We start from the raw sequence: 26982 nt of genomic DNA on the forward strand, positions 1-26982 counted from the left end.
TTTAGCTCTGTAAGACATGACCATGCTTTTTTCTCAACACCCCAAACGCTTATTCCTTTAAGGCTCTAGGTTTTATTTGGCAATTATGCTTCTAAATCCCTCTGAGGAAATTTTATTCCCAAATTCATATTCATGATCTATAGAACTACCACCGTAACAGGTTATCAGTGAAAGACAGTAACAGAGCATATCAGAATATATTACTGACACAGTTTAACATGCAGACTCAATTCTTCATAAGAAATGTTTTTTTTTTAAATGCTTTGCTATCAGAAAAGCATCTGAACAAGTCCATATGAGTAGGCTCTCTAATACAGTCTTTAATATTCTTCTGATTAATTTTATAGAAATAAAATTACAGTGGTTTCTTGGGTGTATTTGGTAACATATGCTTATGTCCTTTACTTTTCTAGTTTGTGCTATTAATATTAAAAAGGAAGAACTTAGGATGGGCTGGTGTCAGTTTTGTAGGGCTGGCCATTTCTTCAAAGCAAGAGTGACATGAAACTCTTCACAAAAGAAGACAATATCTGCAACAAAACAAAAACTGGCCTGGTTTAAAAACAAGACGTCTTATTTAAGTTCTATTTGAAAGTTGCTAAAAGAGTAAATCTTAGAAAAAATTTTTTTAAAATGTGATAGTCATTAACTAGACTTACTGTAATCATTTACAACATATACAAGTATTGAATCCTTATGCTGTACACCTGAAACTAACATAATGTAGTATGTCAGTTATGTCTCAATAAAAAAATTTTAAACATTTAAATACATAATAAATGTTCCTAATCAGCTGTATAATCTTGAGTAAGAGAGTTAACATGTCAAAGCCTCCTCTCAAAAGGAAGGTTGAATTACATCAAATAAAGGACCATTCCAGAACTGTAGCTCTAAATTCAGCAGCAACCTACTTCTTACTCAGGTGATCTTTACTGAATAAAGACTAAAAAATATTTGATAATGTCTACTGCAAAAAGAAGTAGATCAGAATAAGTAACATTTTATTTTAAAAATTTCTATTATAGGGGTGGCTCATTCAGTTAAGTGTCCAACTTCAGCTCAGGTCACAATCTCATGGTTCATGAGTTTGTGCCCTACAGCGGGCTCTGTGCTGACAGCTCAGAGCCTGGAGCCTGCTTCAGATTCTGTGTCTCCCTCTCTCTGCCCCTCCCTGGCTCGTACTCTCTTTCTCTCTCTCAAAAATAAACATTTAAAAAATGAGGATTTTAAATAAAAATTTCTATTCTATATAAAGCATTCATACAATTTTAACTGTATTAGTATGTGAAATTAAAAATGTTACCTTGCTCTGCCCTGTGAAAGTAGCCTAAGGCCTGTTAAAAACACAACCCAAACATAATTAAAAGGGTTATAACAGAATCAATATTTAAAAAACTTTTGTTCAAAAGTCAGGAAGTAAATTAAAATATCTTCAAGTCCAATTCATTGACAGAGTTAACATAGCAAAATTGAACATATTATTAAATCATCGGAGCACAGATTACGGTATATGGACCACTTCAAGTAATAGCTTGATTGCTGTTCAGAACTTGTACCAACCAAGCATCAAGTGCAGAGAGGAAAGATCATCATGTGCAACAGAGCTATTCTGATCTTTCTCTTCTTAAATCATAATAGTCACTACCAGTAAAAACTTGATAAAATCAAAAGCTAAATTTACTCAGTGGTATATAGGTTGTACCAATAAATTTTTAAAACTCCTTTATTACTGAAATTCCAACATAAAATGCTATTGTGAATCTGAAACTCTTAGTTCTTTTTGTTCCACTTCGACTGTTTTTATAATGTATTAACTGATTTCTTAGAAACATAACTAACTTGTTATAGTAGAGCTGACAGTATTTTCTTAGAATATATTCTTTTTAATAGCAGTATTTCCCCACTGTGTTCTAATTTTTCAACTAAATATTTTTACATCAAATTCTACAATATTATTTCCCAGAAGAAAAACATAGCTCCTTGTTATGGTATAGGTATTATGGAAGCTTTTTCAATGGCCTTATCTCCTTACTCTGAAAATTTTAGTGATGTTAACTCAAAATATTTGCCCAGAAATCCCTTTCAAATTTTATTTTTAACAAGGAAGCAAAAGGCCTTGAAAATATAAGAGTATGATCCTTTCAACCCCACTTTTTAAAAAAAGTTACAATTACTCTTTATCTATACAAATACACACTTTCTTCTCCAGGTAAATGGTAGTGTGTAGAACACGTACCTAAAACATGCTGAACAGCAGCTGTTGAATTTCTTGTTCTATTTTATGACTTTTATATGGTATATAGGTTTCAAATAGAAAATGATAAATTTTAGCCATGAGCTATTATAGCTAACAACATACCAGAGTCATCAGCCACTCACCTAAAGAAAAAAAACCACTCACCAGTCATAGATTATAAGTTTTAAGCCTTTGTGATAAGATAGTTGCATTGGATGGTTAGAAACGTGCTCAAATGCCTCACTGATCAGAGCTCCAGATCTGGACACTGTAGAATGGCACTGCAGTTAGGAAACCAGTACTAACTTAATAAAGGACAGCACACTACCTCCTCATAGGTGGAACTAGGAGGAGTTGCAAACAGCATTTTAGCAATTCTTCTTTGATACCAAGGCATTTCAGCAAATGTATAACACCTACAGAGAAATAAAATAACATCTATATATCTGAAATTCACCTTTTTTTTCTCTTAAGAAAACTAAGCATCTTAACATATAAAATGTATCTTCTCCTGTTGTAGGTTTAAATAATTTGTACTTTACATAATAATATCCAGTAGGTTAATATGCCTACTAAATTACCCAGAGACTGGTTTATATTGATCCATCAATTAAGGTATATTTTGTGATTAATATAAATAGTAAGCAATAGTACTAGTAATGATAACAGCATATATCATTCATCACTAAGTGCTCACTTTGTTTCAGGTGCTAGGTGATTATCTCTCATCCGCTCCTTACAAGGACTAGATGAGTTTGGGTCATTACCCCTATTTTTTGCATTAGAAAGACTAACTCAGAGAAGTTTTTAAAAAACTGACAAAACCATGGGGTGACTGAGTGGCTCAGTGGCTTAGGTCATGATCTTGCGGTCTGTGGGTTTGAGCCCCACATTGGACTCTGTGCTGATGGCGTAGAGCCTGGATTCAGCTTCAGATTCTCTGTCTCCCTTTCTCTCTGCCCCTCTCCTGCTCACGATCTGTCTCCCTCAAAAATAAACATTAAAAAAATTTTTAATTAAAATAAAATGACAAAACCAACATGATATGCATAAATAACAATGACAAAACACAACTTAAGCTATTTGAAAGAGTGAAGCAAATGATTAACATCCAAAGATCTTGACAACTTTCTGATAGAAGTAGGGAAAAAAGTGCTAGATCTCTGACTATGGTCTGAATTCCTTGAGGTAGACTTGTATCTCATTCATGTTTACTCCCTAACATCTGACTTAGTGACTGTCTCTCCATTATCATTAGTCCTCAGAAAGCGTTTTGTTAGTTTAATATGGCCCTGAAGGATATTTAACTCTTTTTTAAGAGTCTGATACAAGGTTTTTTACACCAAAAAGAAGACAATAAAATATTCAGATCTGCAGACTACACCCAAAGAAAACATGGCAAACCTGTCTCAAGAAAGACTCTTAAATCAGCAAGCATTTAAACAGATTGGTGTATGCTCATACCAGCAAAATAATGTTATACATTGGATAAATGGAAAGATACTAAAAGTCAAAATTATATTGTTGTTAAGATGAATCAGACTGTATTTTATACACTTTGAAGAAGCAAAGACTCTCTTAGAGCATCAAACTGTATTGCTACATAATTAGATGAATCCAATTTCATTGGATAAAAATAATCTTTCCCAACAAAAGGAATTTCAAAGTCTAGCAAGAAGTTTTAACGCCTTTTTCATCTTAATATTTACTTCTAAGTGATCTGAATAACAATGATTAACACAATTACAATCAAATTTAGTATTTTCTAACAATACATCACAACTGCTAGTTAATATAATGAACTAAATACTCATGAATGTCAAATACTTTTAAATATTTTACATCTTGGTTTCATATACTACAAAATAAGATCATACTAAATACCACTGAAATATTTACTTAAGAAATTTTCTTACCAAATACCCATAAGGTGAATGGAGGTAGCATCTTTTGGGTTCAGTTCAATTGCTTTCTAACAAGAAAGGAGAAGGTCAATCATATCTGTGCTCTAAACACAAATAAATAATGCTTGTGTTTCAGCAAGCATAAAGCCATGATGTAAAAAAGTTTTTTGGCAACCCTGCATTTCAATCCTTCTAGGATAATGAATATCAGCTTTCTCCCTCTTGATTCTTTAATTTGGTTAATAAATTCATTTCAATACACTGTTAATGACTTGTATTAAAGGTTCTGTTTTATAAAGTTTGGCAATAAATCCTGATAGGATTTATCAATATGAGAAAAAACATGAAATCTGTAAACAATCTCATTCTGAAAACTATAGTTCTCAATGTTTCTTCTAGATAAGAAAAGGAAGTTATTTTTGGCAAGTTCTATATGAATATTGCATTAAATAGCATTATTTCCTAAAATAAGAAAAAAGTTACATAATAATTTTACAAAGTCTCTTCTTGTATTTAGAATTTATTCAACCTCCCCATTTATCCTTAACAAAGGAAAAATGCTATTTGGTCATAGAATTTATTAGTAAAATAATTATATGCAATGTAAAATACATTGATAAAGTCTCCCTAATTTCTATTTACTATGTGAAAGTCCTATGTGAATTAATGTAAAGCATAAACTACAGATTAACCCAACTATTCCTTTTTTCAATTACTTTGTTGAACGCCACTAAGAATATCTCAGATTAATGTTAATCCTAATAAAAGACCTTGTTAAAAAATTGAGACCTTCTATTTTATGCTTTTCAGTAAACCCACATTTTCACTTTCAGTTAGTAATTATGAGATACGCATTTTAAAATATTTGTAACTGGTTATCAATGTGAGCTCTGAAGCCAAGACTGACAGAATTTAAATCACAGCTCAGTGACTTCTACCTTTTTGACTTTGGCAAGTTCTCTCTTCTTGCCAGGCCTGAGTTTGCTGTTTTATAGAATTGAGAGAATAATATACCTACTTTATAGGGTTGTGGTGAAAAATTAAATGAGCAAGTAATAGAAGGTACTTAACACAGTAATATCTTCTATCACCAACATCATTATTAATTTTACTTGTCAAAAGTATCAATTTACTACTGACATTGATTAATGGAAGCAGAAGTAATACCTAGAATAAGGCTGAGTAGGACTTAGAAATCTTGCTTCAATAATATGGGTAAGAATCAGCACTGACCTTATTTTACTTTTCCACTAAATATAGTAATATGATTTATAGCAAAATATGTTTTAAAGTATACACAACTTAGGGGCACCTGGATGGCTCAGTCAGTTAAGTGTCCGACTTTGGCTCAGGTCATGATCTCACAGTTCATGGGTTCAAACCCTGAGTTAGGCTCTGTGCTGACAGCTTAGAGCCTGGAGCCTGCTTCAGATTCTGTGTGTCACTCTGTCCCTCCCCTGCTCATGCCCTCTCTCACTCTCTCTCAAAATAAATAAATTAAAAAAGAAAAGTATACACAACTTATACACTAACCATCCTTTCCTAACTGGAGTTCCACTGGAAAATTAAGCCCTACAAAAAATTATATGAATAACTAACTTTCTCCAATCTACCAAGAATGGTATAGAGCTAGTACCATTCTAGATGCAAGGGAGAAAAGTTAACTTGTAACATACAATGGATGCCTAGGGGAATTTAATTTTCTTACAGGAGGGGTTGAGAGGGACTACTCTCAAGTAAACCCTTTCTTTTATAATTCTTCCTGCCATTAGTTGAAGTGTTTTTAAAAAACCATCCAAAGATAGGAGTGCCTGATTGGCTCAGTCAGTGGAGCATGCAACTCTTGATCTTGGGGGCTGTGAGTTCAAGCCTCATGTTGGGTGTAGAGATTGCTTAAAATAAAATCTTTAAAACAACAACAATCCAAAGACAGTAATTCCTTATGGCTTTGGATATAATAATGGAATTAGAAATAATAGTATAAATGATCTTTTTAGTGTGTAAATACTAAACATTATTATTTTTTATTTTTTTAAAAATTTTTTTTTTAACGTTTATTTATTTTTGAGACAGAGAGAGACAGAGCATGAACAGGGGAGGGGCAGAGAGAGAGGGAGACACAGAATCTGAAACAGGCTCCAGGCTCTGAGCTGTCAGCACAGAGCCCGAAGTGGGGCTCGAACTCACGGACCACGAAATCGTGACCTGAGCCGAAGTCGGCCACTTAACCGACTGAGCCACCCAGGCGCCCCAACGTTATTATTTTTTAAATATACTTACACAGACATGAAACTTGCAATGCATCATTTTTAAAAAATATAGCCTTTTCTGTTTCCATTAATACAATTTTCTGCAATTTTTCATTTTTCATATTGAAGTTATTTGTCACATATTTCTACATCATATAGCACAGAATAATTTAGGCAATTTTTTTTTAATGCCACTGAGCAAACTATGGCATTTCACCGAATCTAAGATACTGTGAAAGTTACAATATATCATTATTATATGTACCACTAAAAAGAAAAAAAGCACTGCCAATTATAGGATACCATTGATTATATAATATAATCTGATTTTAAAGTTCTTAAAATGTGAAAAATGTTGCATATTATTAAATGGAAATATATATGTATATATATGCATACACACATACACGTGTGTGTGTGTGTGTGTATATATATATATATTCAGACATCGATAAATAAAATATATATATTTTATTCAGACGTCTGAATAAAAAGCTAGGACTCCTGACTCCTAGCTTTTCTACTACCCATTATATAAACTATGAATTGAGACTATAACTATAAAATTCAGAAAGGCTAGTAAAGAGCTTATCTAACATTCTCCCCGTGTATGTTTCCATCATATTCTCTTCCTTTGCATTTTTACAATGGTCTAAAATATCACAAGAGAAATAAATATGCTGGGTTTTTAGTGTCAGTTTTTTGGGAGTTTTTTGTTTAGTTTTGCTTAGGACAATGAAGTAGTGTTTATGCGCATCATAAAAAATACAAACTCCTAGAAAATATCTGACACCTAACAAAGAGCTTACTATAAAATAAGTAACTGGAAATATTAAAACACAAAATACCCACACAGAGATAATACTGTTAACAGTACTATTACTATTGGGTTTGTCAATTGTGTTAGATTGTTAGACTAGACCACACCTCTGGGTATTCAGGACCTTATATAGCACCCTCTCACAAACTCTTGTCTTGGCCACATGACTTGTTTAGGTCCACAGGACTTTACTAAGTGTGATACAAAACAGAAGCCTGATAAAAGTTTCCACACTGGAATTTTACCTGGAATGCCATTCTTGGAAGCCAGCTACCATGCTATAAAGAAACTTGGGCTAGACTACTAAATAATATAAAGAAAAGTGGAGAGAAACAGTCACTAACAGGATATCGTGCGCATTCCCGTCCCAGCTGAAGACAGAGGTGAACACAGCTATCTAAATGATCTCAGTTACACCAAACAGATCAAAGCACCACTACAGAGTAAACCCACAAAATTTTGAGAAATAAGCTGTCACTGCTTTAGGTCTCTAAATTTTAGATGGTTTGCTATACAGCAATAAATAAGTGAAACAGAAATCTATTAAAAAAAGTAATGACTTTTAAAATTCATCAGTACCTCAAAATGCTCCTTGATAATGTAAGCATTTGCAATTTTAGCCTTGATGCCTTCATAATCTCCAACATCACTAATACAGATTGCATACCACTAAAAATAGAAGGAAAAAAACCATATAAGAATAATAATACCCCACTAATACTCCACTCAATACAAGGTAAAACTGAATATTTATTCCTCAATAGTCATTCTCATTCAACAAAAACTTAGCATAAAAACTGAATAAAATATACTGTCATATACAAAGGAAAGTAGACATGGCCCTTAAGGAACTCAAGGACAGGACGTGTCTATAGAGAACTATAATACAAGGTAAAGAATACAGAATCTCTAAGGAAGTTATCAACACAATGAGGAGACAATGATTCATGTTTATAACCAGAGTATAAATTTTTAAAAATTTGCAATTGAATAACTATCATTTTATTTTCTCATCCTCTTTTCTACAAGCTGCTTCTTCTCCCACATCTGCACGGTTCTAGTAATAAGAGCCACATCTGTCAATTGTGATGTTGTCCCCATAGCCACAGATGGGACAACAGACCCAAACTGAGACAATCTGAGTTTTGTCCCTAAGGACTAAATACAAAATATCCAAGCTTCATAAATTCAAGTGCTGTAGAAAGTCATAAGATGTAGAATGAGAAAAAGAGTCTACAGAGAAAAAGATGTGCAGGTAACAGCAAAGAGATAATATAAACCTCAGAGCAATCAAGCCAGGTTTTCCTGAACCAAAAACACCCTGCCTTTAGGTTTTATTAGAAACAGTAGTTTCTAATAAACCGCCCCTCCATTTTTATTTGAGCTTATTTCTGTGGGGTTTTAAGAATTATAACCACAAAGATTTTAATTAAAACAAACTTCTGTTTAAATCTATTCTCTGCCAAAATCTTGGTAAGTTTATTGAAACTTAAAAAGTATAACTTAAAACACAATATAATTTGTGCACGTGCGCGCGCCGCGCGCGCGCACACACACACACACACACACACACACACACACACACACCTACCTCTATAGGCTATGCTCACTTAATCTCCACGGAGAGTTACCCAGCTGCCTAAATCCAGGGGACTAGGTGGTTACACAGGGTTTCAAATTTGCTGTTCTGATCTCCCACATACCAGGACTCTGGATAAAAACACCTTCTCTTATGTATCTCACTATCTTCTATATGCAAAACAAACATAAGCTTATGGATGAATCCTAAACATTCTTCCCTGATTAGACTGGCAGTATTTTGAGATTTTTGACATATGTTAAAGATATATTACGATAATAGCACAAAGAGCAGTTATTAACATATGAAGTGCTATATCACTTGATGTGGACTGTAAGTTAAAGATGTATGCTATAAACCTTAAAGCAACCACTAAACAACATGACACAGAGTTATAGCCATTAAGTCAATGAAATAAATAAAATGGAATCCAAAAAATTATCAATAAAAAAGGCAGAAAAAGAAGATGAACAGATGGAACAAATAGAAAGATAGGAAATTTAAACCCCAAAATATCATTAATCACATTAAATGTAAATGGTCCAAACCCCAAATGAAAAGCAGACTGCCAAATTGGATTAAAATTAACAAAAACTAAGAGTGACATAAGTGAAAAAGGCAAAGTAAAGAACTCTGAATTCTGCTTCTCCATAAAAGCACTGAAAAAAAAAAATGAGCAACAACTATCAAAATCAACTTATTTTTGGAACTCTGAAATTAACCTAAGGCTTGAGGTGACCTGGGAATGCTTATCCAAAGTATCAGATTATTCCTAATGAGAATAGTGAATTCTGTGCTGTTTTATCATCCCACACTCCAAATCTCAGCAAGAGCTATAAAACAGTACCCACCCCCCCATCCCCCGCCATTCCCAATACCTGAGGGTACAGAACAGATCTCACTCATGGAGAATGGTAATCTTTGTTCTGACTTGTTTGGTGGCTCCTTGGAAGACTGGCCTTGTACATATTTCACCTAACTTGAAAAGGCCCTAGTGATAAAACTGTCTCTGGGGTGCCAGGGCAGGGGGGGCATTTGCTGAAAACATTTATAAACTAGTATCTTAGATTGCTGCTGTCTCCAGCAAATAAACTAATGAAAAGCTAGGGAGGAAAGGCTAGGTAAAGAGATGTCCCTAAGGGTGCTGGAAAGGTTCAATAAAGAAAAGCCAAAAGATGGGGCACCTGGGTGGCTCAGTCGGTTAAGCATCCGACTTTGGCTCAGGTCATGATCTCGCAGTCTGTGAGTTCAAGCCCGCGTCGGGCTCTGTGCTGACAGCTCAGAGCCTGGAGCCTGCTTCAGATTCTGTGTCTCCCTCTCTCTCTGCCCCTCCCTTGCTCATGCTCTGTCTCTCTGTCAAATAAACATTTGTCTCTCTGTTAAATAAACATTAAAATAAATAAATAAATAAATAAATAAGAAAACCCAAAAGAATATTTCATGACATACGAAAATTATGTTGAATTCAAATATCAGTGCTCACAAATAAAGCTTTACTACAACACAGTCACACTCACCACTTATGAATTGACTGGCTTTGCTCAACAATGGCAGGGTTGAATTGTGATAAGAGATCATATGTAATATTTTAACTGATTCTTACTGCTGCTCCATACACTGTAAATCACAGTGATAGTGTTATAACCTGAAAGCATTTGGAGTGTCACGCATACTCCATACCATGACACTTTATTACCAATGCATAGGTCAAAGGAAGATAAAATGGACTTCAAATGTCATGCTTTGAAAGCATCATGGAATGTGAATTATTTTGTTATTGAATTAAATGGCAAAACATTTTGCAAATTATGCAATAACACCATAGCCAAAAACAAAAACAAAAACAAAAAGCTTAGGAAAGATCTGAGAAGGCCCTGAGCTTAAGGCTCTTCACATATTGAAAGTGAAAGCCAAGGCACAGTTTAAAACTGCCCAGCTAAGGGCTAATGGTATGTCCCAACACATACAGAGAGCCCCATGACCAAGAATGGAAAGCATTTTGGCTCCAAACATTTTATAAAATGTCTGCCCAATCATTTGGTGACCACTAAACTAAGAGAACAGAGACTTCTGTGGCTACATATAACAAAGAACACAGACTTTACAGAATCTGGTCAAGAAGTTACAAGAAAAACAACACAAGCACCTGGCTGGTTCAATCGGTAGAGCATGCAACCCTTGATCTTAGGGTTGTTTGAGCCCCATGTTGTGTGTAGAGATTACTTAAAACAAAATCTTAGAAAAAAGAAAAAAACAACACATACTAAAAGCAGCAACAACAAATTCTGGGAAAGGAGAGAACCTGATTTCCAGATTTACCGTATTATAATAGTTAACATGTCCAGTTTTCAACAAAAAAATTACAGGGCATGCAAAACATAAGAATATATAACCCACATACAGGAGGAAAAAAATCAAAGGAAGCTAGCTATGCCTGAAGAAGCCCAGATGTTGGGCTTCCTAGACTTTATGTATGTTCAACAAGGAAATTATGTGTGAAGAACTAAAGTATACTAAGAACAATGTCTCATTAAATAGAGAATTATCAATAAAGAAGCAGAGATTATAAAATGGAACCAAACATATACTTTGAAGGTGGGAAGTACAATAAATGGAATAAAAAATTCACAACATTGAATTAAGGGCTCAAAAGTGGATGTGGACAGAAGAAAGAATTAGCTAATTTGAAGGTATCAGGTCAATTAAGATTACACTCTATGAGAAACAGAAAGTAAAAAGAAAGAAGAAAAATGAACACAGACTCAGAGGCCTGTGAGACACCCACATATCTACCAAAATACACGTAAGAGGAGTCCCAGTAGGAGAGAAGAGGAGAGAAAGGGAGTAGAATGAATACTTAAAAACATAAATGCCAAAGACTTCTCTACTTTGATGAAAACAAAGAACCCCAAATAAGATAAATTTAAGAGATCCACAACCAGAAACAGCAGAATCAAACTGTCAAAGATAAAAAAACAGATGATCTGGAAAATAGGAGAGAAATGACTTGTCATGTACAAAGAGTCCTCAATAAGATTAACAGCCAAATCAGAAACCATGGACACCTGCTTTAGTCTGTTTGTCCTGATAGAACAAAACACTAGAGTGGTCAGCTAAAATAACAGAAATGTTATTACTCATCATTTCTGGAGACTGGGAAGTCCAAGATCAAAATGCTAGCTGACTGTGTCAGAATAAGGGGATGGGAGCAGAGATATATAAGAGCAAAGTTGGTATACTACTGAAATTAAGTTGACATCCAATATGAACTTGGTAATTACAAATGATGATGGTAATGGTATTACTCAGGATAACCATTAAGAGTATAACTCAAAATATACAGTATAAGATATAAAAGAATGAAAATGGCAAAATAAAATAAATCTATGGAATACTAAATAAAGGACACTAATGGAGGACTTAAGAAACAAAAGATCGAAAACAAATACCAAAATTGCAAAAGAACTTCTTATTGTCAATTACACTTTAAATGTGAATGGGTTAAACTCTCCAATTAAAAGACAAAGATTAGCAGCAGAATGTATTAAAACACATGATTCAACTATATACTGTCTACAATACAATTTAGATTCAGATGTATATATGTATTCAATATACATATATACATATATATATGTATATAATATATATGTATTCAAATGTATATACATTTAAAGTAAAACACAGGGAAATTTTAGGGCACCTGGGTGGCTCCGTCACTTAAGCACCTGACTTTGGCTCAGGTCATGATAGTCTGTGGGTTTGAGCCCTGCATTGGGCTCTATGCTGCAGCTCAGAGCCTGCTTCAGATTCTGTGTTTCCCTCTCTTTCTACCCCTCCCCAGCTTGTGTTCTCTCTCCCTCTTTCCAAAATAAATGAACAGTAAAAAAAACAAAAAACAGGGAAGTTTAGCACATAAACCGTACTCACAAGAAAGCTGAAGTGATATACTAATTAGAATTAGATAATGATCTAATATCAGACAAAACAGACTTTAGAATCAAACTGTTACATGAGAGACAAAGAAAAACAGTATCAAGAACATATAACAATTATAAACAAATATATGTAGAAAGAGACAATTCAACCATAATAGTTGGGGACTTCAATACTCCACTTCCAAGACTGGATAGAACTAGTCAAAAATCATCAAATTAGTTCTAGGAAAAAATCATCAAATAGAAGACTCAAACAATACTATATACTAATTAGACCTAGCTAGCATACATGTACAGAACACTCTACCCAACACCGTATTCTTCTCAATTCACATGGAATAGTTTCCAGGATAGACAAGATACTAGGCCATAAAAAAGCCTCAAATTTTAAAAGACAGAAACCAAAGTATGTTCTCTGACCACAGTAAAATGAAAATGGAAATTAATAAAAGAAGGAAATTTGGATGATTCACAATTATGTGGAAATTAAAAAAACACATTCCCAAATAACACATTCAAATAAGAAATCACAAGAAAAAATTTTAAATTCCCTAAGAACAAAAACAACACAACACAACAAAATTTGTGGGATTTAGCAAAATTGTATTCAGAGGGAAACTTATAGCTGTAAATGGTTACCTTAAAGAAAGATATCAAGATGTGGCTGGGTGTCTCAGTTGGTTAAGCATCCCACTCTTGATTTTGGCTCAGGTCATGATCCTGTAGTTTGTGGGTTTGGGAGCCTGCCTGGGATTCTTTCTCTCCCTGTCTTATACCCCTCCCCTGCTTAATCTCACATGCTCTCTCTCAAAATAAAAAAACTTAAGAAAAAAAATAAAAAATATATATTTAAAGAAATCAAGTCAATAATCTAACCTTATACCTTAAGAAACTGGAAAAAGAAGGGGCACCTGGGTGGCTCAGTCAGTTGAATTCCCAACTCTTGATTTTGGCTCAGGTCATGATCACAGGATCATGGGTGTGAGCCCCATGTCCAGCTCCGCACTTAGCGTGGTGCCTGCTTAAGATTCTCTCTCTCTCTTCCCCTGCTCCCCTCCCCTGCTCACACACTCTCTTTCTAAAATTAAAAAAAAAAAAAACCTAGAAAAAGAAGAGCAAATTAACCTAAAGTAAACAGAAGGAAGGGAATAATAAAGATTAGAATGGAGATAAATAAAATAAAGAATAGGAAAAATGGAGAAGAGCAGCAAAACCAAGTTAATTTACTGAAAAGATCAACAAAATTTATAAACTTTTAGCTAGACATAATAAGAGAACAAAAGTTAAATTACTAAAATCAGGAGTCAAAGAGGGCATACATTACTACTAACCTCAGTAATAAATCTAGGAATAAAAAAGATTATAAAGGAATAGTAGCAACAATCATATGGCAACAGATTAATTGACCTAGAAAACCTGAAAAATTCCTAGAAACAACAATCCAACTGATGTAAGAATAAGCAAAAAATCCGAATAAATGAATAATAAGTAGTAATAAAGAGTTAGTAATCAAAAGAATTTCCAACAAAGCGAAGGCCAGGACCAGATGGCTTCACTAGTGAATTCTACCAAATGTTTAAAAAGAATTAACACCAAGCTTCTATCAATTCTTCCAAAAAACAAACAAACAAAAAAACCCAGAAAAAGTGAACATGCCTCTAAGTATTCTATGACACCAGTGTTACTTTGATATCAAAACCATCACAAAACATCACAACAAAAGAAACCTAATATAGTTGCAAAAACTGTCAGTAAAATACTAGCAAACCAAATTCAGTAGATCATTAAAAAAAATCATTCAAGACGATCAAGTGGGATTTATCCCTGGGATGCAAAAACAATTCAACATACACAAATCAATCAAAGTGATGTATCACATTAACAGAAAGAAAAGAATCATATTTTAATACATGCAGAAAAAGAATCTGACAAAATTCAATATCCCTTCGTGATAAAAAAAAAAAACAAACTCCTAACAAGTTGAATTAGACATAGAAGGAACATATCTCAACATAATAAAGACCATACGTGATAAACCACAGCTAACATCATACTCAATGATGAAAGGCTTAAGATGTCCTCTAAGATCAAGAATAAGACAAGGGTACCCACTTTTACCACTCCTATTCAACACAGTACTTGAAGTCCTACCCAGAGCAATCAGGCAAGAAAAAGAAATAAAAGGTATCAAAATTGGAAAGGAAGAAGTAGAATGTCTCTATTTGTACATGACATGATTCTATATATAGAAAGTTGTAAAGATGCAACCAAATTCAAACAAAAATCTGTTTAATCAACAAATTCAGTAAAGTTGCAAGATATAAATTTAACATGTAAATATCAGTAGCATTTCTATATGCGAGCAACAAATTTTCTGACAAAGAAATAACAAGAGCCTCAAAAACAACCAAATAGGATAAATGTATATAAGAAGGCCAAAGATTTCTACTCTGAAAACTGCAAGACAGTGATGAAAGAAAACAAAGAAGATACAAATAAATTGAAAGGTAATCACTATTTGTGCCCTGGAAGTATTAATATTGTTAAAACGTCAATACCACCAAAATCTGTGTATAGATTCAACACAATCCTCATAAAGATACCAATGGCATTTTTTTACAGATGTAGAAAACAACATACCTAAAATTTATAGGGAACCACAAAGACCCTGAATAGCCAAAGAAATCCTGTGAAAGAAGAAAAAGTATAAAGCTATAGGCATTAAAAGAGCATGGCACTGCATAAAAACAAATGAGTCAGAACTGAGAACCCAGAAATAAACCCAAGACTATACAGTCAACTAATATCTGACAATGGAGCCCCGAATATTCAATTGAGAAGGACAGACTACAAAAATGGCACTAGGGTTACTGGATATTCACATGTATAAGGAATAAACGTTGCACCACTCACAAAAATTAACTCAAAATAAGTTAAAGGCTTAAATGTAAAACCTGAAACTATGCAACTCCTAAAGACAACAGGAATAAAGCCTCTTAACATGGGTCTTGGTAACCATTTTTTGGATATGACACCTAAAGCACAGGCAACGAAATAAAAAATAAACAAGTGGGACTACATCAAACTAAAAAGCTTCAGCACAGGAAAAGAAACCATCAACAAAATGAAGTGTACCTAACGGGAGAAAATATTTGCAAATGATCTATGTAATAAGGGGTTAATATCTGAATTATAATTCATACAATTACATACAATTTAACAGCAGAAGAAAAATCAGTGCAATTAAAAAGTGGGCAGAGGACCTGAATAGACATTTCTTCAAAGATGATATATTGAGGTGCCTGGGTGGCTCAGTGGGTTGAGCGTCCGACTTCAGCTCAGGTTATGATCTCACAGTTTGTGGGTTCAGGCCCTGTGTCGGGCTCTGTGCTGACAGCTTGCTCAGAGCCTGGAGCCTGCTTCGGATTCTGTGTTTCCTTCTCTCTCTGCCCCTCCCCTGCTCACACTCTGTTTCTGTCTCTCAAAAATAAATAAATGTAAAAAAAAAAAATTAAAAAAAATTCAAAGATGATATATGAAAGACCAACAGGTGCATGAAAAGATGCTCAACATCACTAGTCATTAAAGAAATGCAAATTAAAATAGCAACGAGGCATCACCTCAAATCTGTTAGAATGGCCATCATCAAAAAGAGATAGAGGCACTTGGGTGGCTCAGATGGTTGAGCATCCTACTCTTGATTTCGGCTCAGGTCATGATCTCACAGTCATGGGATTGAGCCCCACAGAGCCTGCTTGGTATTGTCTCTCTCTCTCTCTCTGCCCCTCTCTCTCTCACACGTGCGCTTTCTCTCTCTCTCTCTCAAAATAAACTTAAAAAAAAAAAGGAAATAAATGCTGGCATGGATGTGGAGAAAAGGGAACCCTTATGCACTGTTGGTGGGATTTTAAATTGTTACAGCCCCTATGGAAAACAGTATGAAAGATCCTCAAAAAAAAATTAAAAATAGAATTACCATATGATCCATCATTTCTACTTGGGAATTTATCCCCCCAAAATGAAATTACCTATTTGAAAAGATATCTGTACCTCTATGTTCATAGTAGCATTTACAATAGCCAAGACATGGAAACAACCTAAGTACAGATCCAATAGAAGATGAATAAAGCAGTTGTGTGTGTGTATGTGTATGTGTGTGTATACACATACACAATGAAATATTATTCAGGTATTAAAAAAAAAAGGAAATTCTGCCATTTGCAACAACATAGATAGACTCTGAAAGCATTATGCTAAGTGAAATAAAAGTACTGTATGATTTCACTTATATGTGGAATCTTAAACAAACAAAAAAAAGGCATAAGACTTGTGGCTACCAGAGGCGGAAGGTAGGAGAAAGGGGAATTGAAGGAAGATGGTCAAAATGTATAAACTTCTAGTTATAAAATAAATAAGTACAGCTGAAAAACACAAATTTAAACTGTGTGGATCCACTTATGCATGGATTTCTCTTGAGAAGATACAGTGTGAATTTATTTTCCTTAGGATTTTTTTTTAGTAATACTTTCTTTTCTGTAATTTACTTTATAGGGAGAATACAGTATATAAGACCTATAACATACAAAATAATGTATTGATTATTTACGTTATCATTAAGGCTTCCAGTCAACAGGTTATTAGAAGTTAAGTTTTTGGAACGTCAAAAGTTTTATGTGGATTTTCAACTGCATAGGGATTAGCATCCCTTGTTGTTCAAGGGTGAACTATATTAGGGATGTAATGTACAACATGAAGACTATAGCTAAACTTGATGTATCATATATAGAGAAGTTGGTAAGAGAGTAAACCCTAAGAGTTCTCATCACAAGGAAAAAATACTTTTCTTTTTTTCTTCTCTTTCCTTTTTACTGCATCTATATTAGAAGATGGACTATCAGCTGAACCGACTGTAGTAATCACTTCACAGTATATGCAATCAAACCATCATGCTATAGACCTTAAACTTACACAGTGATGTATGTCAATTCTTCCTCAATAAAACCAGAGAAAAAGAAAAAACTAAAGACTAGTGTCTCTTATGATATAAAATTCCTCAACAAAATAATGGCAAGCTGAATTCAGCAGCCTATTAAAAGGATTACACAACGTGACCAAGTGAGATTTATCCCAAAATACAAGGTTCATTCACCATACAAAAATCAATTGAGGGAAGATACCACATTAACAGAATGAAGGGGGAAGAAACCAACATGATGATCTCAACAGACACAGAAAAAAGCATCTGACAAATTCCAACACCCTTTCATGATAAAAACACTCCACAAACTAGTTGCTGGAAGGAAACATTCTCAACTGATTAGGAGCATTTATGGAAAGCCCACAGTTAACGTCACAGTTAGTAGTGAAAGCCTAGCAGCTTTCCTCCTACAATCAGGAACAAGACAAAGATATTCGCTTTTGTCACTTCTTCTCATCATTGTACTGGAAGTTCTGGCCAGGAAAACAAAGCAAGATTAAGAAATAAAAGGTGTCCAGGGCGCCTGGGTGGCACAGTCAGTTAGGTATCTGACTTCAGCTCAGGTCATGATCTTGTGGTTTGGGGGTTCGAGCCCCGCATCAGGCTCTGTGCTGACAGCTCAGAGCCTGGAGCCTGCTTCAGATTCTGTGTCTCCCTCTCCTTCTGCCCCTCCCCTGCTCACACTCTGACTCTGTCTTGCAATAGTAAATAAACGTTAAAAATATATATATATATAAAAAATAAAAGGTGTCCAAATTGTAAAGAAAAAACTAAAACTATGCACAGATAGTTTATTTATATATGACATGGTCATATATAGAAAAATCTTAGGGGTTAGGGAGAGGGGAAAATGGGTGATGGGCATTTTAAGGGCACTTGCTGGGATGAGCACTGCATGTTGTATATAAGCAATGGATCACAGGAATCTACCCCCAAAACCAAAAGCATATGGTACACACTGTATGTTAGCCAACTGGACCATAAATTCTATTAAAAAAATAATAAAATTATTTTTATTGATCACAAACTGAATTACTATTTTGGCTATATTGGATTAAATTATTAAAATTTATTTTTCCTTTCACTTTTTAAAAAGAAAAGAAAAAAGAAAAACCCTAAATAGGGGCACCTGGGTGGCTAAGTTAGTTGAGTGTCCAACTCTTGATTTCGGTTCAGGTCATGACCCCATGATCATGGGATGGAGCCCCCTATCAGGCTCCCTGCTGTGCGTGGAGCCTACTTAAGATTCTCTCTTTCCCCCTCTGCCCTCTTGTCCACTCACCTACTCTCTAAAAGAAAAAAAAGAAAAAATAAAAACCCTAAATAATCTACAAAAAAACTAGTAGATAGAACCAATAAATGAGTTTAGCAAAGCTATAGTATATAAGATCAAATATCAGTTGCACTCCTATACACTAGCAATGAACAATCTGAAAATGAAATTAAGAATTCCAATAGCATTAAAAAGAATAAAATACTTAAAGGATAAATCTAACCAAAGAAGTACAAGACTTGCACAATGAAAATTACAAAACACTGTTGGAAAAAAAAAAAGGATCTAAATAAATGGAAAGACAACACTTGTCTGTGGATTGGAAGACACAATGCTGTCAAAATGGCAAACTACTCCCCAAACTACTCTACAGACTCCATGAAATCCGTATCAAAAACCCAACTGGCTCCTTTGCAGAAATTTACAAGCTGATCCTAAAATATGTATGAAAATTGAAGAAACTCAGAATTCTCAAAATCATCTTAAAAAAGAACAGAGGACTCACAGTTACTTATTTCAAAACTTTTCACAAAGCTATAGTAATGAAGACATCATGATACTGGCACAAAGACCAACAGGTCTACATGTAGACTGATGAAAGAGAATTGAGAATTCAAAAATAAACTCATACATTTATGTTCAACTGATTCTCATCAAGGATGAAAATGGAGAAAAAAGAGTCAACAAATGGTGCTGGGACAACTGGAAATTTACATGGAAAAGAATGGATTTGAACTCCTACCTCACCATGTATAAAGGTTAACTTTTTAGGATCAAAGACTAAATGTAAAGGCTAAAAGATATAAAACTCTTAGAAACAAATAGGTGAAAATCTGTGTAATTTTGGACTGGACAAGAGTTTAGATATGACACCAAAAGCACAAGCAATCAAAGAAAACTAAACTGGACTTCTTCAAAATTAAAAACTTATGCATCAAAGAACATCATCAAGAAAGTAAAAAGACAATCCACATAATGGGAGAAAATACTTGCACATTATATATATAACCAGAGACTTATATTCAGAAAAGACTCTTAAAACTAAATAAAGGGGCCCCTGGGTGGCTCAGTCGTGAGTGTCCAACTTCGTCTCAGGTCATGATTTCATGATTCATGAGTTTGAGTCCCACATCAGGCTCGCTGCTCTCAGTGCAGAGTGTGCTTTGGATCCTCTGTCCCCCTCTCTCTTTGCCCCTCTCCACTTGTGCTCTCTCTCAAAAATAAACAAACAAACAAAACCCTCAACAATAAAAAGACAAACCCAGTTTAAAAATGGGCAAAGAATTTGAATAGATATTTCTCCAAAGAAGATATACAAATGTCAAATAAGCACATGAAAAGATGCTCAACATCATTACTCATTAGAAAATGCAAATCAAAACCATAAGAAACCACTTCACACCCAGTAATTGTTAATTTTTTTTAATGGATAATTACAAGAGTTAGCAAGGTTGTGAAGCAACTGGAACCCTCTCATACATTGCTGTCAGTAATGTAAAATAGTACAGCTACTTTGAAGAACAATTTGACAGTTCCTCAAAAAGAATTACATAGAATTACATATGACCCAGCAAGTCCATTCCTAGATACATACTCAAAAGAACTGTAAACAGGTATTTAAACAAATATTTGTACATGACTGTTGATAGTTATAAACAATATCCAAAAATGTGGAAATAATCCAAATGTCCATCAACTAATCAATGGGTAAACAAAATGTGGTATATATATCCATACAATGGAATATTATTCATCCATAAAAAGGAATAAAGTACTGATACATGTTACAATGTGGATGGGCCTCAAAAACATGATAAGTGAAAGATGTCAGACACAAACGATCCCATTCTGTATGACTCCACTTCTAGGAAATATCCTGAGTAGGTAAAGCCATAGCGACAGAAAGCAGATTAGTGTTTGCCAAGGGCTGGAAATAAGAGTAAATAGAAAGTGACTACTTAATGGGTACAGGGTTTCCTTCCAGGGTGATACAAGTGTTCTGGAACTACACAGAGGTAATGGTTACACCACATTGTAAATGTATTAAATGTCACTATATTGGGCACTTTAAAATGGTTAATTTTATGTTGTGTGAAGTTACCTCAATAAGAAAAAAAAGAAGTGAAAGCAGACGTTCACACAAAAACTTGTACACAATTGTTTACAGTGCTATTATTCATAATAGCAAAAAAGGAGAAACAACCTAAATGTTCACCAGTTGATGGATAAACAAAACTGGTATACCCAAACAATGAAGTATTACTCAGTCATAAAAAAATGAAGTACTGTCACATACTCAGTATGGATAAACCTTGAAAATATTATGCTAAGGGAAAGAAGCCAAACACACAAAGGACACATATTATATGATTCCATTTATATAAAATGTCTAGAACAGGCAAATTCACAGAGACAGAAACTAGATTAGTGCTTGGCAGGGGACAGAAAGTGGAGAATTGGGATTAACTGGTAATAAATATAAGGTTTGTTTTGGGAGTAACAAAAATATTCTGGAATTAGACAGCGATGATGACTGCACAACACAGTGAAAATGCTAAAAATCCACTGCAGTGTACGTTATTACAATAATGAATTTTATATGATGCGAAATACAGAAGTAAAAATCAAAGACTTATCACCTGTTTACAAGTATATGTTAAATATAAGGACACAATCAGTTAAAAGTAAAAGGACAGAAAAGGATGTAACATGCTACAAATTCTTTCATTAATCAAAAGAAAATAAGAGTTGTTATGTTAATATCAGACAAAGTAGACGATAAAACCAAAAGAAAAAGAAAAAAACAAACAAAAAAACCCAAGAGTTATTTCAAAGATAAAGGGGATCATTTTATAATGATAAAGAGGTCAATGCATCAAGAAAATATAATCGATCCTAAATGTTTATATTCCTAATAACAGCACTTTAAAATACATGCTGCAAAAATTAATAAATTGCAAAAAGGGGCACCTGGGTGGCTCAGTCAGTTGAGGGTCCTTGATTTCAGCTCAGGTCATGATCCCAGGGTTATGGGATCAAGCCAAGCATCAGGCTGTGTGCTGACCATGGAGCCTGCTTAGGATTCTCTCTGTCTCTCTCTCTTTCTCTCCCTGCCTCTCTTCCCCTGTTAATGCTCTCTCTCTAAAAAAATTTTTTAAATTAAAAACAAAAACAAAAACAAAAACGCAATATCTATCAAATTAACCAGGATTCTTCACAGAGCTAGAACAAAAAATCCTAAAATTTATATGGAACCAGAAAAGACACCGATAAGCCAAAGCAATCTTGAAAAAGAAAACCAAAGCAGAAGGCATCACAATCCTGACTTCAAGATGTATTACAAAGCTGTAATCATCAAGACAGTATGGTACTGGCACAAAAACAGACACTCACATCAATGGAACAGAATAGAGAACCCAGAAATGGACCCACAAACCTATGGCCAACTAATCTTGACAAAGCAGGAAAGACTATCCAATGGAATAAAGACAGTCTCTTCAGCAAATGGTGCTGGGAAAAATAGACAGCGATATGCAGAGAAATGAACTTGGACCACTTTCTTACACCATACACAAAAATAAACTCAAAATCGATGAAAGACCTAAATGTAAGACAGAAAGCTATCAGAATCCATGAGGAGAAAGCAGGCAAAAATCTCTTTGATCTTGGCCACAGCAACTTCTTAACATCTCCAGAGGCAAGGAAAACAAAAGCAAAAATGAACTACTGGGATCCCATCAAAATAAAAAGCCTTCTGCACAGTGAAGGAAACAATCAGCAAAACTAAAAGGCAACCGACAGAATGGGAGAAGACACTTGCAAACGACATATCAGATAAAGAGTTAGTATCCAAAATCTATAAAGAACTTATCAAACTCAACACCCAAAAAACAAATAATCCAGTGAAGAAATGGGCAAAAGACGTGAATAGATACTTCTTTAAAGAAGACATCCAGATGGCCAACTGACACATGAAAAAATGCTCAACATCACTCATTATCAGGGAAATACAAATCAAAACCACAATGAGATACCACCTCACACCTGTCAGAATGGCTAACATTAACAACTCAGGCACAACAGATGTTGGCAAGGATACGGAGAAAGAGGATCTCTCTTGCACTGCTGGTGGGAATGCAAACTGATGCAGCCACTCTGGAAAACAGGATGGAGGTTCCTCAAAAAATTACAAATAGAACTACCCTACAACCCAGCAATTGCACTGCTAGGTATTTATCCAACGGATACAGTTATACTGTTTTGAGTGGGCACATGCACCCCAATGTTTATAGCAGCACTATCAACAATAACCAAAGTATGGAAAGAGCCCAAATGTCCATCAATGGATGAATGGATAAAGAAGCTGTGGTCTATATACATAATGGAGTATTACCCAGCAATCAAAAAGAATGAAATCTGGCCATTTGCAACTATGTGAATGGAACTAGAAGGTACTATGCTAAGTGAAATTAGTCAAAGGAAGACAAATATCATATGACTTCACTCAGATGAGGACTTTAAGACACAGAACAGATGAACACAAGGGAAGGGAAGCAAAAGTAATAAAATACAGGGAGGGGGACAAAATATAAGCGACTCTTAAATATGGAGAACAAACAGAAGGTTACTAGAGGGGTTGCGGGAGGGTGGATGGGCTAAATGGGTAAGGAGCATTAAGGAATCTACTCCTGAAATCATTGTTGCACTATATGCTAACTAACTTGGATGTAAATTTTATTTTATTTTTTTTTTTTTAAACGTTTATTTATTTTTGAGACAGAGAGAGACAAAGCATGAACAGGGGAGGGTCAGAGAGAGAGGGAGACACAGAATCCGAAACAGGCTCCAGGCTCTGAGCTGTCAGCACAGAGCCCGACGCGGGGCTCGAACTCACGGACCGTGAGATCATGACCTGAGCTGAAGTCGGACGCTTAACCGACAAGCCACCCAGGCGCCCCGGATGTAAATTTTAAAAAGTAAAATAAAATTCAAGAGAAAAGAAAGAAAAAAAATTTAAAAATACTGCAAAGAAACAAACCTACAACTATACTTGGACGTTTCAACATCCTTCTCTCAATAATTTATAGAGCAACCAGACAGAGTATCATTAAGGATACAGAAGACTCAAACAGCACTATGAACCAACTTGACCTGAATGACATTTATAAAATACTCCCAACAAGAAACTGAATAAGCATTCTTTTCATGTGCACAAAGAAAATTTACAAAGCTGGACCATATTCTGGGTTATAAAACAAATCTCAACAAACTTAAAGAATCCTTATTTTTTATTTTTAATATAAACCAGTATTAATCAGGGAGGGGGTGCTGAGGGAGACTGGCCTCTAAGAAGGGAGCATTTAGAAATGGTGGAGATGGAATCTGGCTGTCACAATGACTTTGGGGGTCTGCTGAGGATAGTCCAACATGATAACATGATGTCCTAATCAAAAGACAAATAATGTCCCCATGTCTCCCTACAGTGTCCATTGAAAAACATTATTCTAAACCAATTAGGAAATTCAGAAAGTAGCAGAGTTACATGTGAAAGTTACACTAGGTCTCAGCTGTCCAGCCACTCTACTCTCACCTCTACATAAAACAGAAATATAATGTGAGGAAAATGAGTAAACAATTGTCAAGTGCTTATACTACTAGGAATAAAGGTATAGGTAATTCATGAAACTATTAACTGTTTAAAAATAAGCATACACAGGGGCGCCTGGGTGGCTCAGTCGGTTAAGCATCCGACTTTGGCTCAGGTCATGATCTCGCAGTTTGTGGGTTCGAGCCCTACGTCGGGCTCTGTGCTGATAGCTCAGAGCCGGAGCCTGCTTCAGACTCTGTCTTCCTCTCTCTCTGCCCTTCCCATGCTCATGTTCTGTCTCTGTCTCTCAATAATAAATAAATGTTAAAAAATTTTTAAAAATAAAAAAATAAGCATTCACAAAACTAAGTTATCAACACACTAATAAAGTTAGAATAAATGTTCAAGAATGCAAAGAAAAAACTACATCTTTTTGAACAAATGTTATAAAAATAAATCTCTTCCCTACTTCTTTAATAGAGACAAATTTTCTTTCCCACATAAATCAGGAATCATAGGTAGGTATAGACTAATGTACCTCTCAATAGATAGTAACAGTTTATTATATTAAGGACCTCACCTTATGAGCTGCAAAACTGCGTTCATTTTTTTCTAGTGCTCTTTTTGCATACTCTAGGGCTTCATAGACCAAGAGCTTTTTCTCCTCTTCTGAGGTTCCACTAAGCTGAGCTATATCACGTGATGCCCGTGCCAAACGCCACAGTAACTCTGCGTCTTCACTAATTTGAAATAAATATAAAATAACCAGTTTAGCTCAAATGTAAAAATTGTTAAAGGTCACAGCACTAATGAATACATAATGATGGTCTTACAGGTCAGTGAAGATTTAGCAGTGTCAAAAGTCATTATTCACAATGCTATATTCTTTCACACAAAAACTTTATTTGCTAAAATTTCCTACAAAATACTACACATAAATATTAAACTTTCTTATGATATCTAAAATACTAACTTCCTTAGAAAAGACCTTTGTATTTTAATTCTCCAAACACTTGCACTACAAATTCAACATGTAACTTAAGGCTTTGGCACTTCAGACAACTCACTACCTGGTTCAGATAGTCCCATAAAATAAATAAGTTTTATAGACAGGATCATGCTTTAAAAAACAAAACTGCTATATCCGTAGACCAAAATACAGTACCTGGCACACAATAGGCATATGATAAATATGTGTTAATAAATGATTGAATATAACAAAATCTCAAGATAAATCCTATGTTTGCGTGTGTCATCCATTCCATGATGCATGAAATATTTCAAGTAAGGGCACTGGACCCCTTGAAGAACTTCCATTTGAAAATACTTTTATAAACTAAGAAATGGTTAATAAATGAAATAGTAACCATAATTAAGAGTTAGAAATATTTTTTAAAACATTAGACTTTTAATCCTTTTTATTAAATGTCTGCCCTTAAGCCCATTATATATTTCTTAACAAAAAATGGTATTCACCTGGGGGGCCTGTGTGGCTCAGTCGGTTGAGCATCCAGCTCTTGATTTCAGCTAAGGTCATGATCTCACGGTTACGGGATCAAGCCCTGCATGGGGCTCTGCACTGACAGCAGAGCCTGCTTGGGATTCTCTTTTTCCCTCTCTCTCTGCTCCTCCCCTGCTCACGTTCTCTCTCGCTTACTCTCTCAAAATAAATAAATAAACTTAAAAAAATGGTAGTCACGTAAAATTTTGAAACTAAAGGTAGCAACTGTATATCTATAATTAAATATGGGGTAACTATCTTACAGCTTGCTTTTCAAGTAATTACTGAAAGGACTATAAAATACCAAACCAGCCCCTACAAGTAACTAAGGGGAACATGGAGAGGAAAAAATGGATCCTACAGACATTTGGGAAGTAAAATTGATGGGTTGTGGTGGAAAACTGGTCTTGGGAATCTAAGAAAGGTAGCTGAAAATGACTCAATATCTTTAGCTTAGAAGATTAAGTAAATATGTGATCTGGCAATGCCATTTTAGCCTTATTTAACCTATTTAATAGGGTAGAATCTCCTTCCACTTGAATCCTCCCCCAAACTGACTACATAGTGATACTCTGGACTAAACATGTAATCTAATACTTAAAATGGAAAAAGGAGGCATTTTTAGTTTCTCTAAAAAACTGCTTCTAAATTGATACACAGGGGCGCCTGGGTGGCTTAGTCATTAAGCGTTCGACTTCAGCTCAGGTCATGATCTCACGGTTCATGAGTTCAAGCCCCGCAATGGGCTCTGTGCTGACAACTCAGAGCCTGAAGCCTGCTTCGAATTCTGCATCTCCCACTCACTCTGTCCCTCCCCTGCTTGCATTCTCTTTCCCTCTCAAAAATAAACATTAAAAAAAAAAATTTGAAGTGATACACAGATACTATTCAATGGTGGCATATGATCATCCTAATTC

The 26982-nt window shown here is 34.8% G+C and overlaps 1 protein-coding gene across 8 annotated transcripts in view; it reads right to left on the minus strand.

Annotated features, from left to right (window-relative positions):
* Positions 1-26982, minus strand: part of RMDN1 (regulator of microtubule dynamics 1) — a 57291-nt gene that overhangs the window by 1038 nt on the left and 29271 nt on the right. For 6 of the 8 annotated variants that reach the window (XM_060610843.3, XM_081792272.1, XM_081792274.1 and 3 more), the window contains 5 exons: positions 25145-25304; positions 7789-7878; positions 4153-4208; positions 2565-2652; positions 1304-1334 (listed from right to left, as the gene is read on the minus strand). In XM_060610843.3, the coding sequence (XP_060466826.3) occupies positions 1304-1334; positions 2565-2652; positions 4153-4208; positions 7789-7878; positions 25145-25304 (425 nt within the window). Of the gene's footprint in view, positions 1-1303; positions 1335-2401; positions 2653-4152; positions 4209-7788; positions 7879-25144; positions 25305-26982 lie in introns of all 8 variants that reach the window. The other 2 variants (XR_009603548.3, XM_060610844.3) reach the window with 2 other exon arrangements.

The sequence above is a fragment of the Panthera onca genome, chromosome F2 (assembly GCF_046562875.1).
Source record: "Panthera onca isolate mPanOnc1 chromosome F2, mPanOnc1 haplotype 2, whole genome shotgun sequence".
Classification (NCBI taxonomy): Eukaryota; Metazoa; Chordata; class Mammalia; order Carnivora; family Felidae; genus Panthera; species Panthera onca.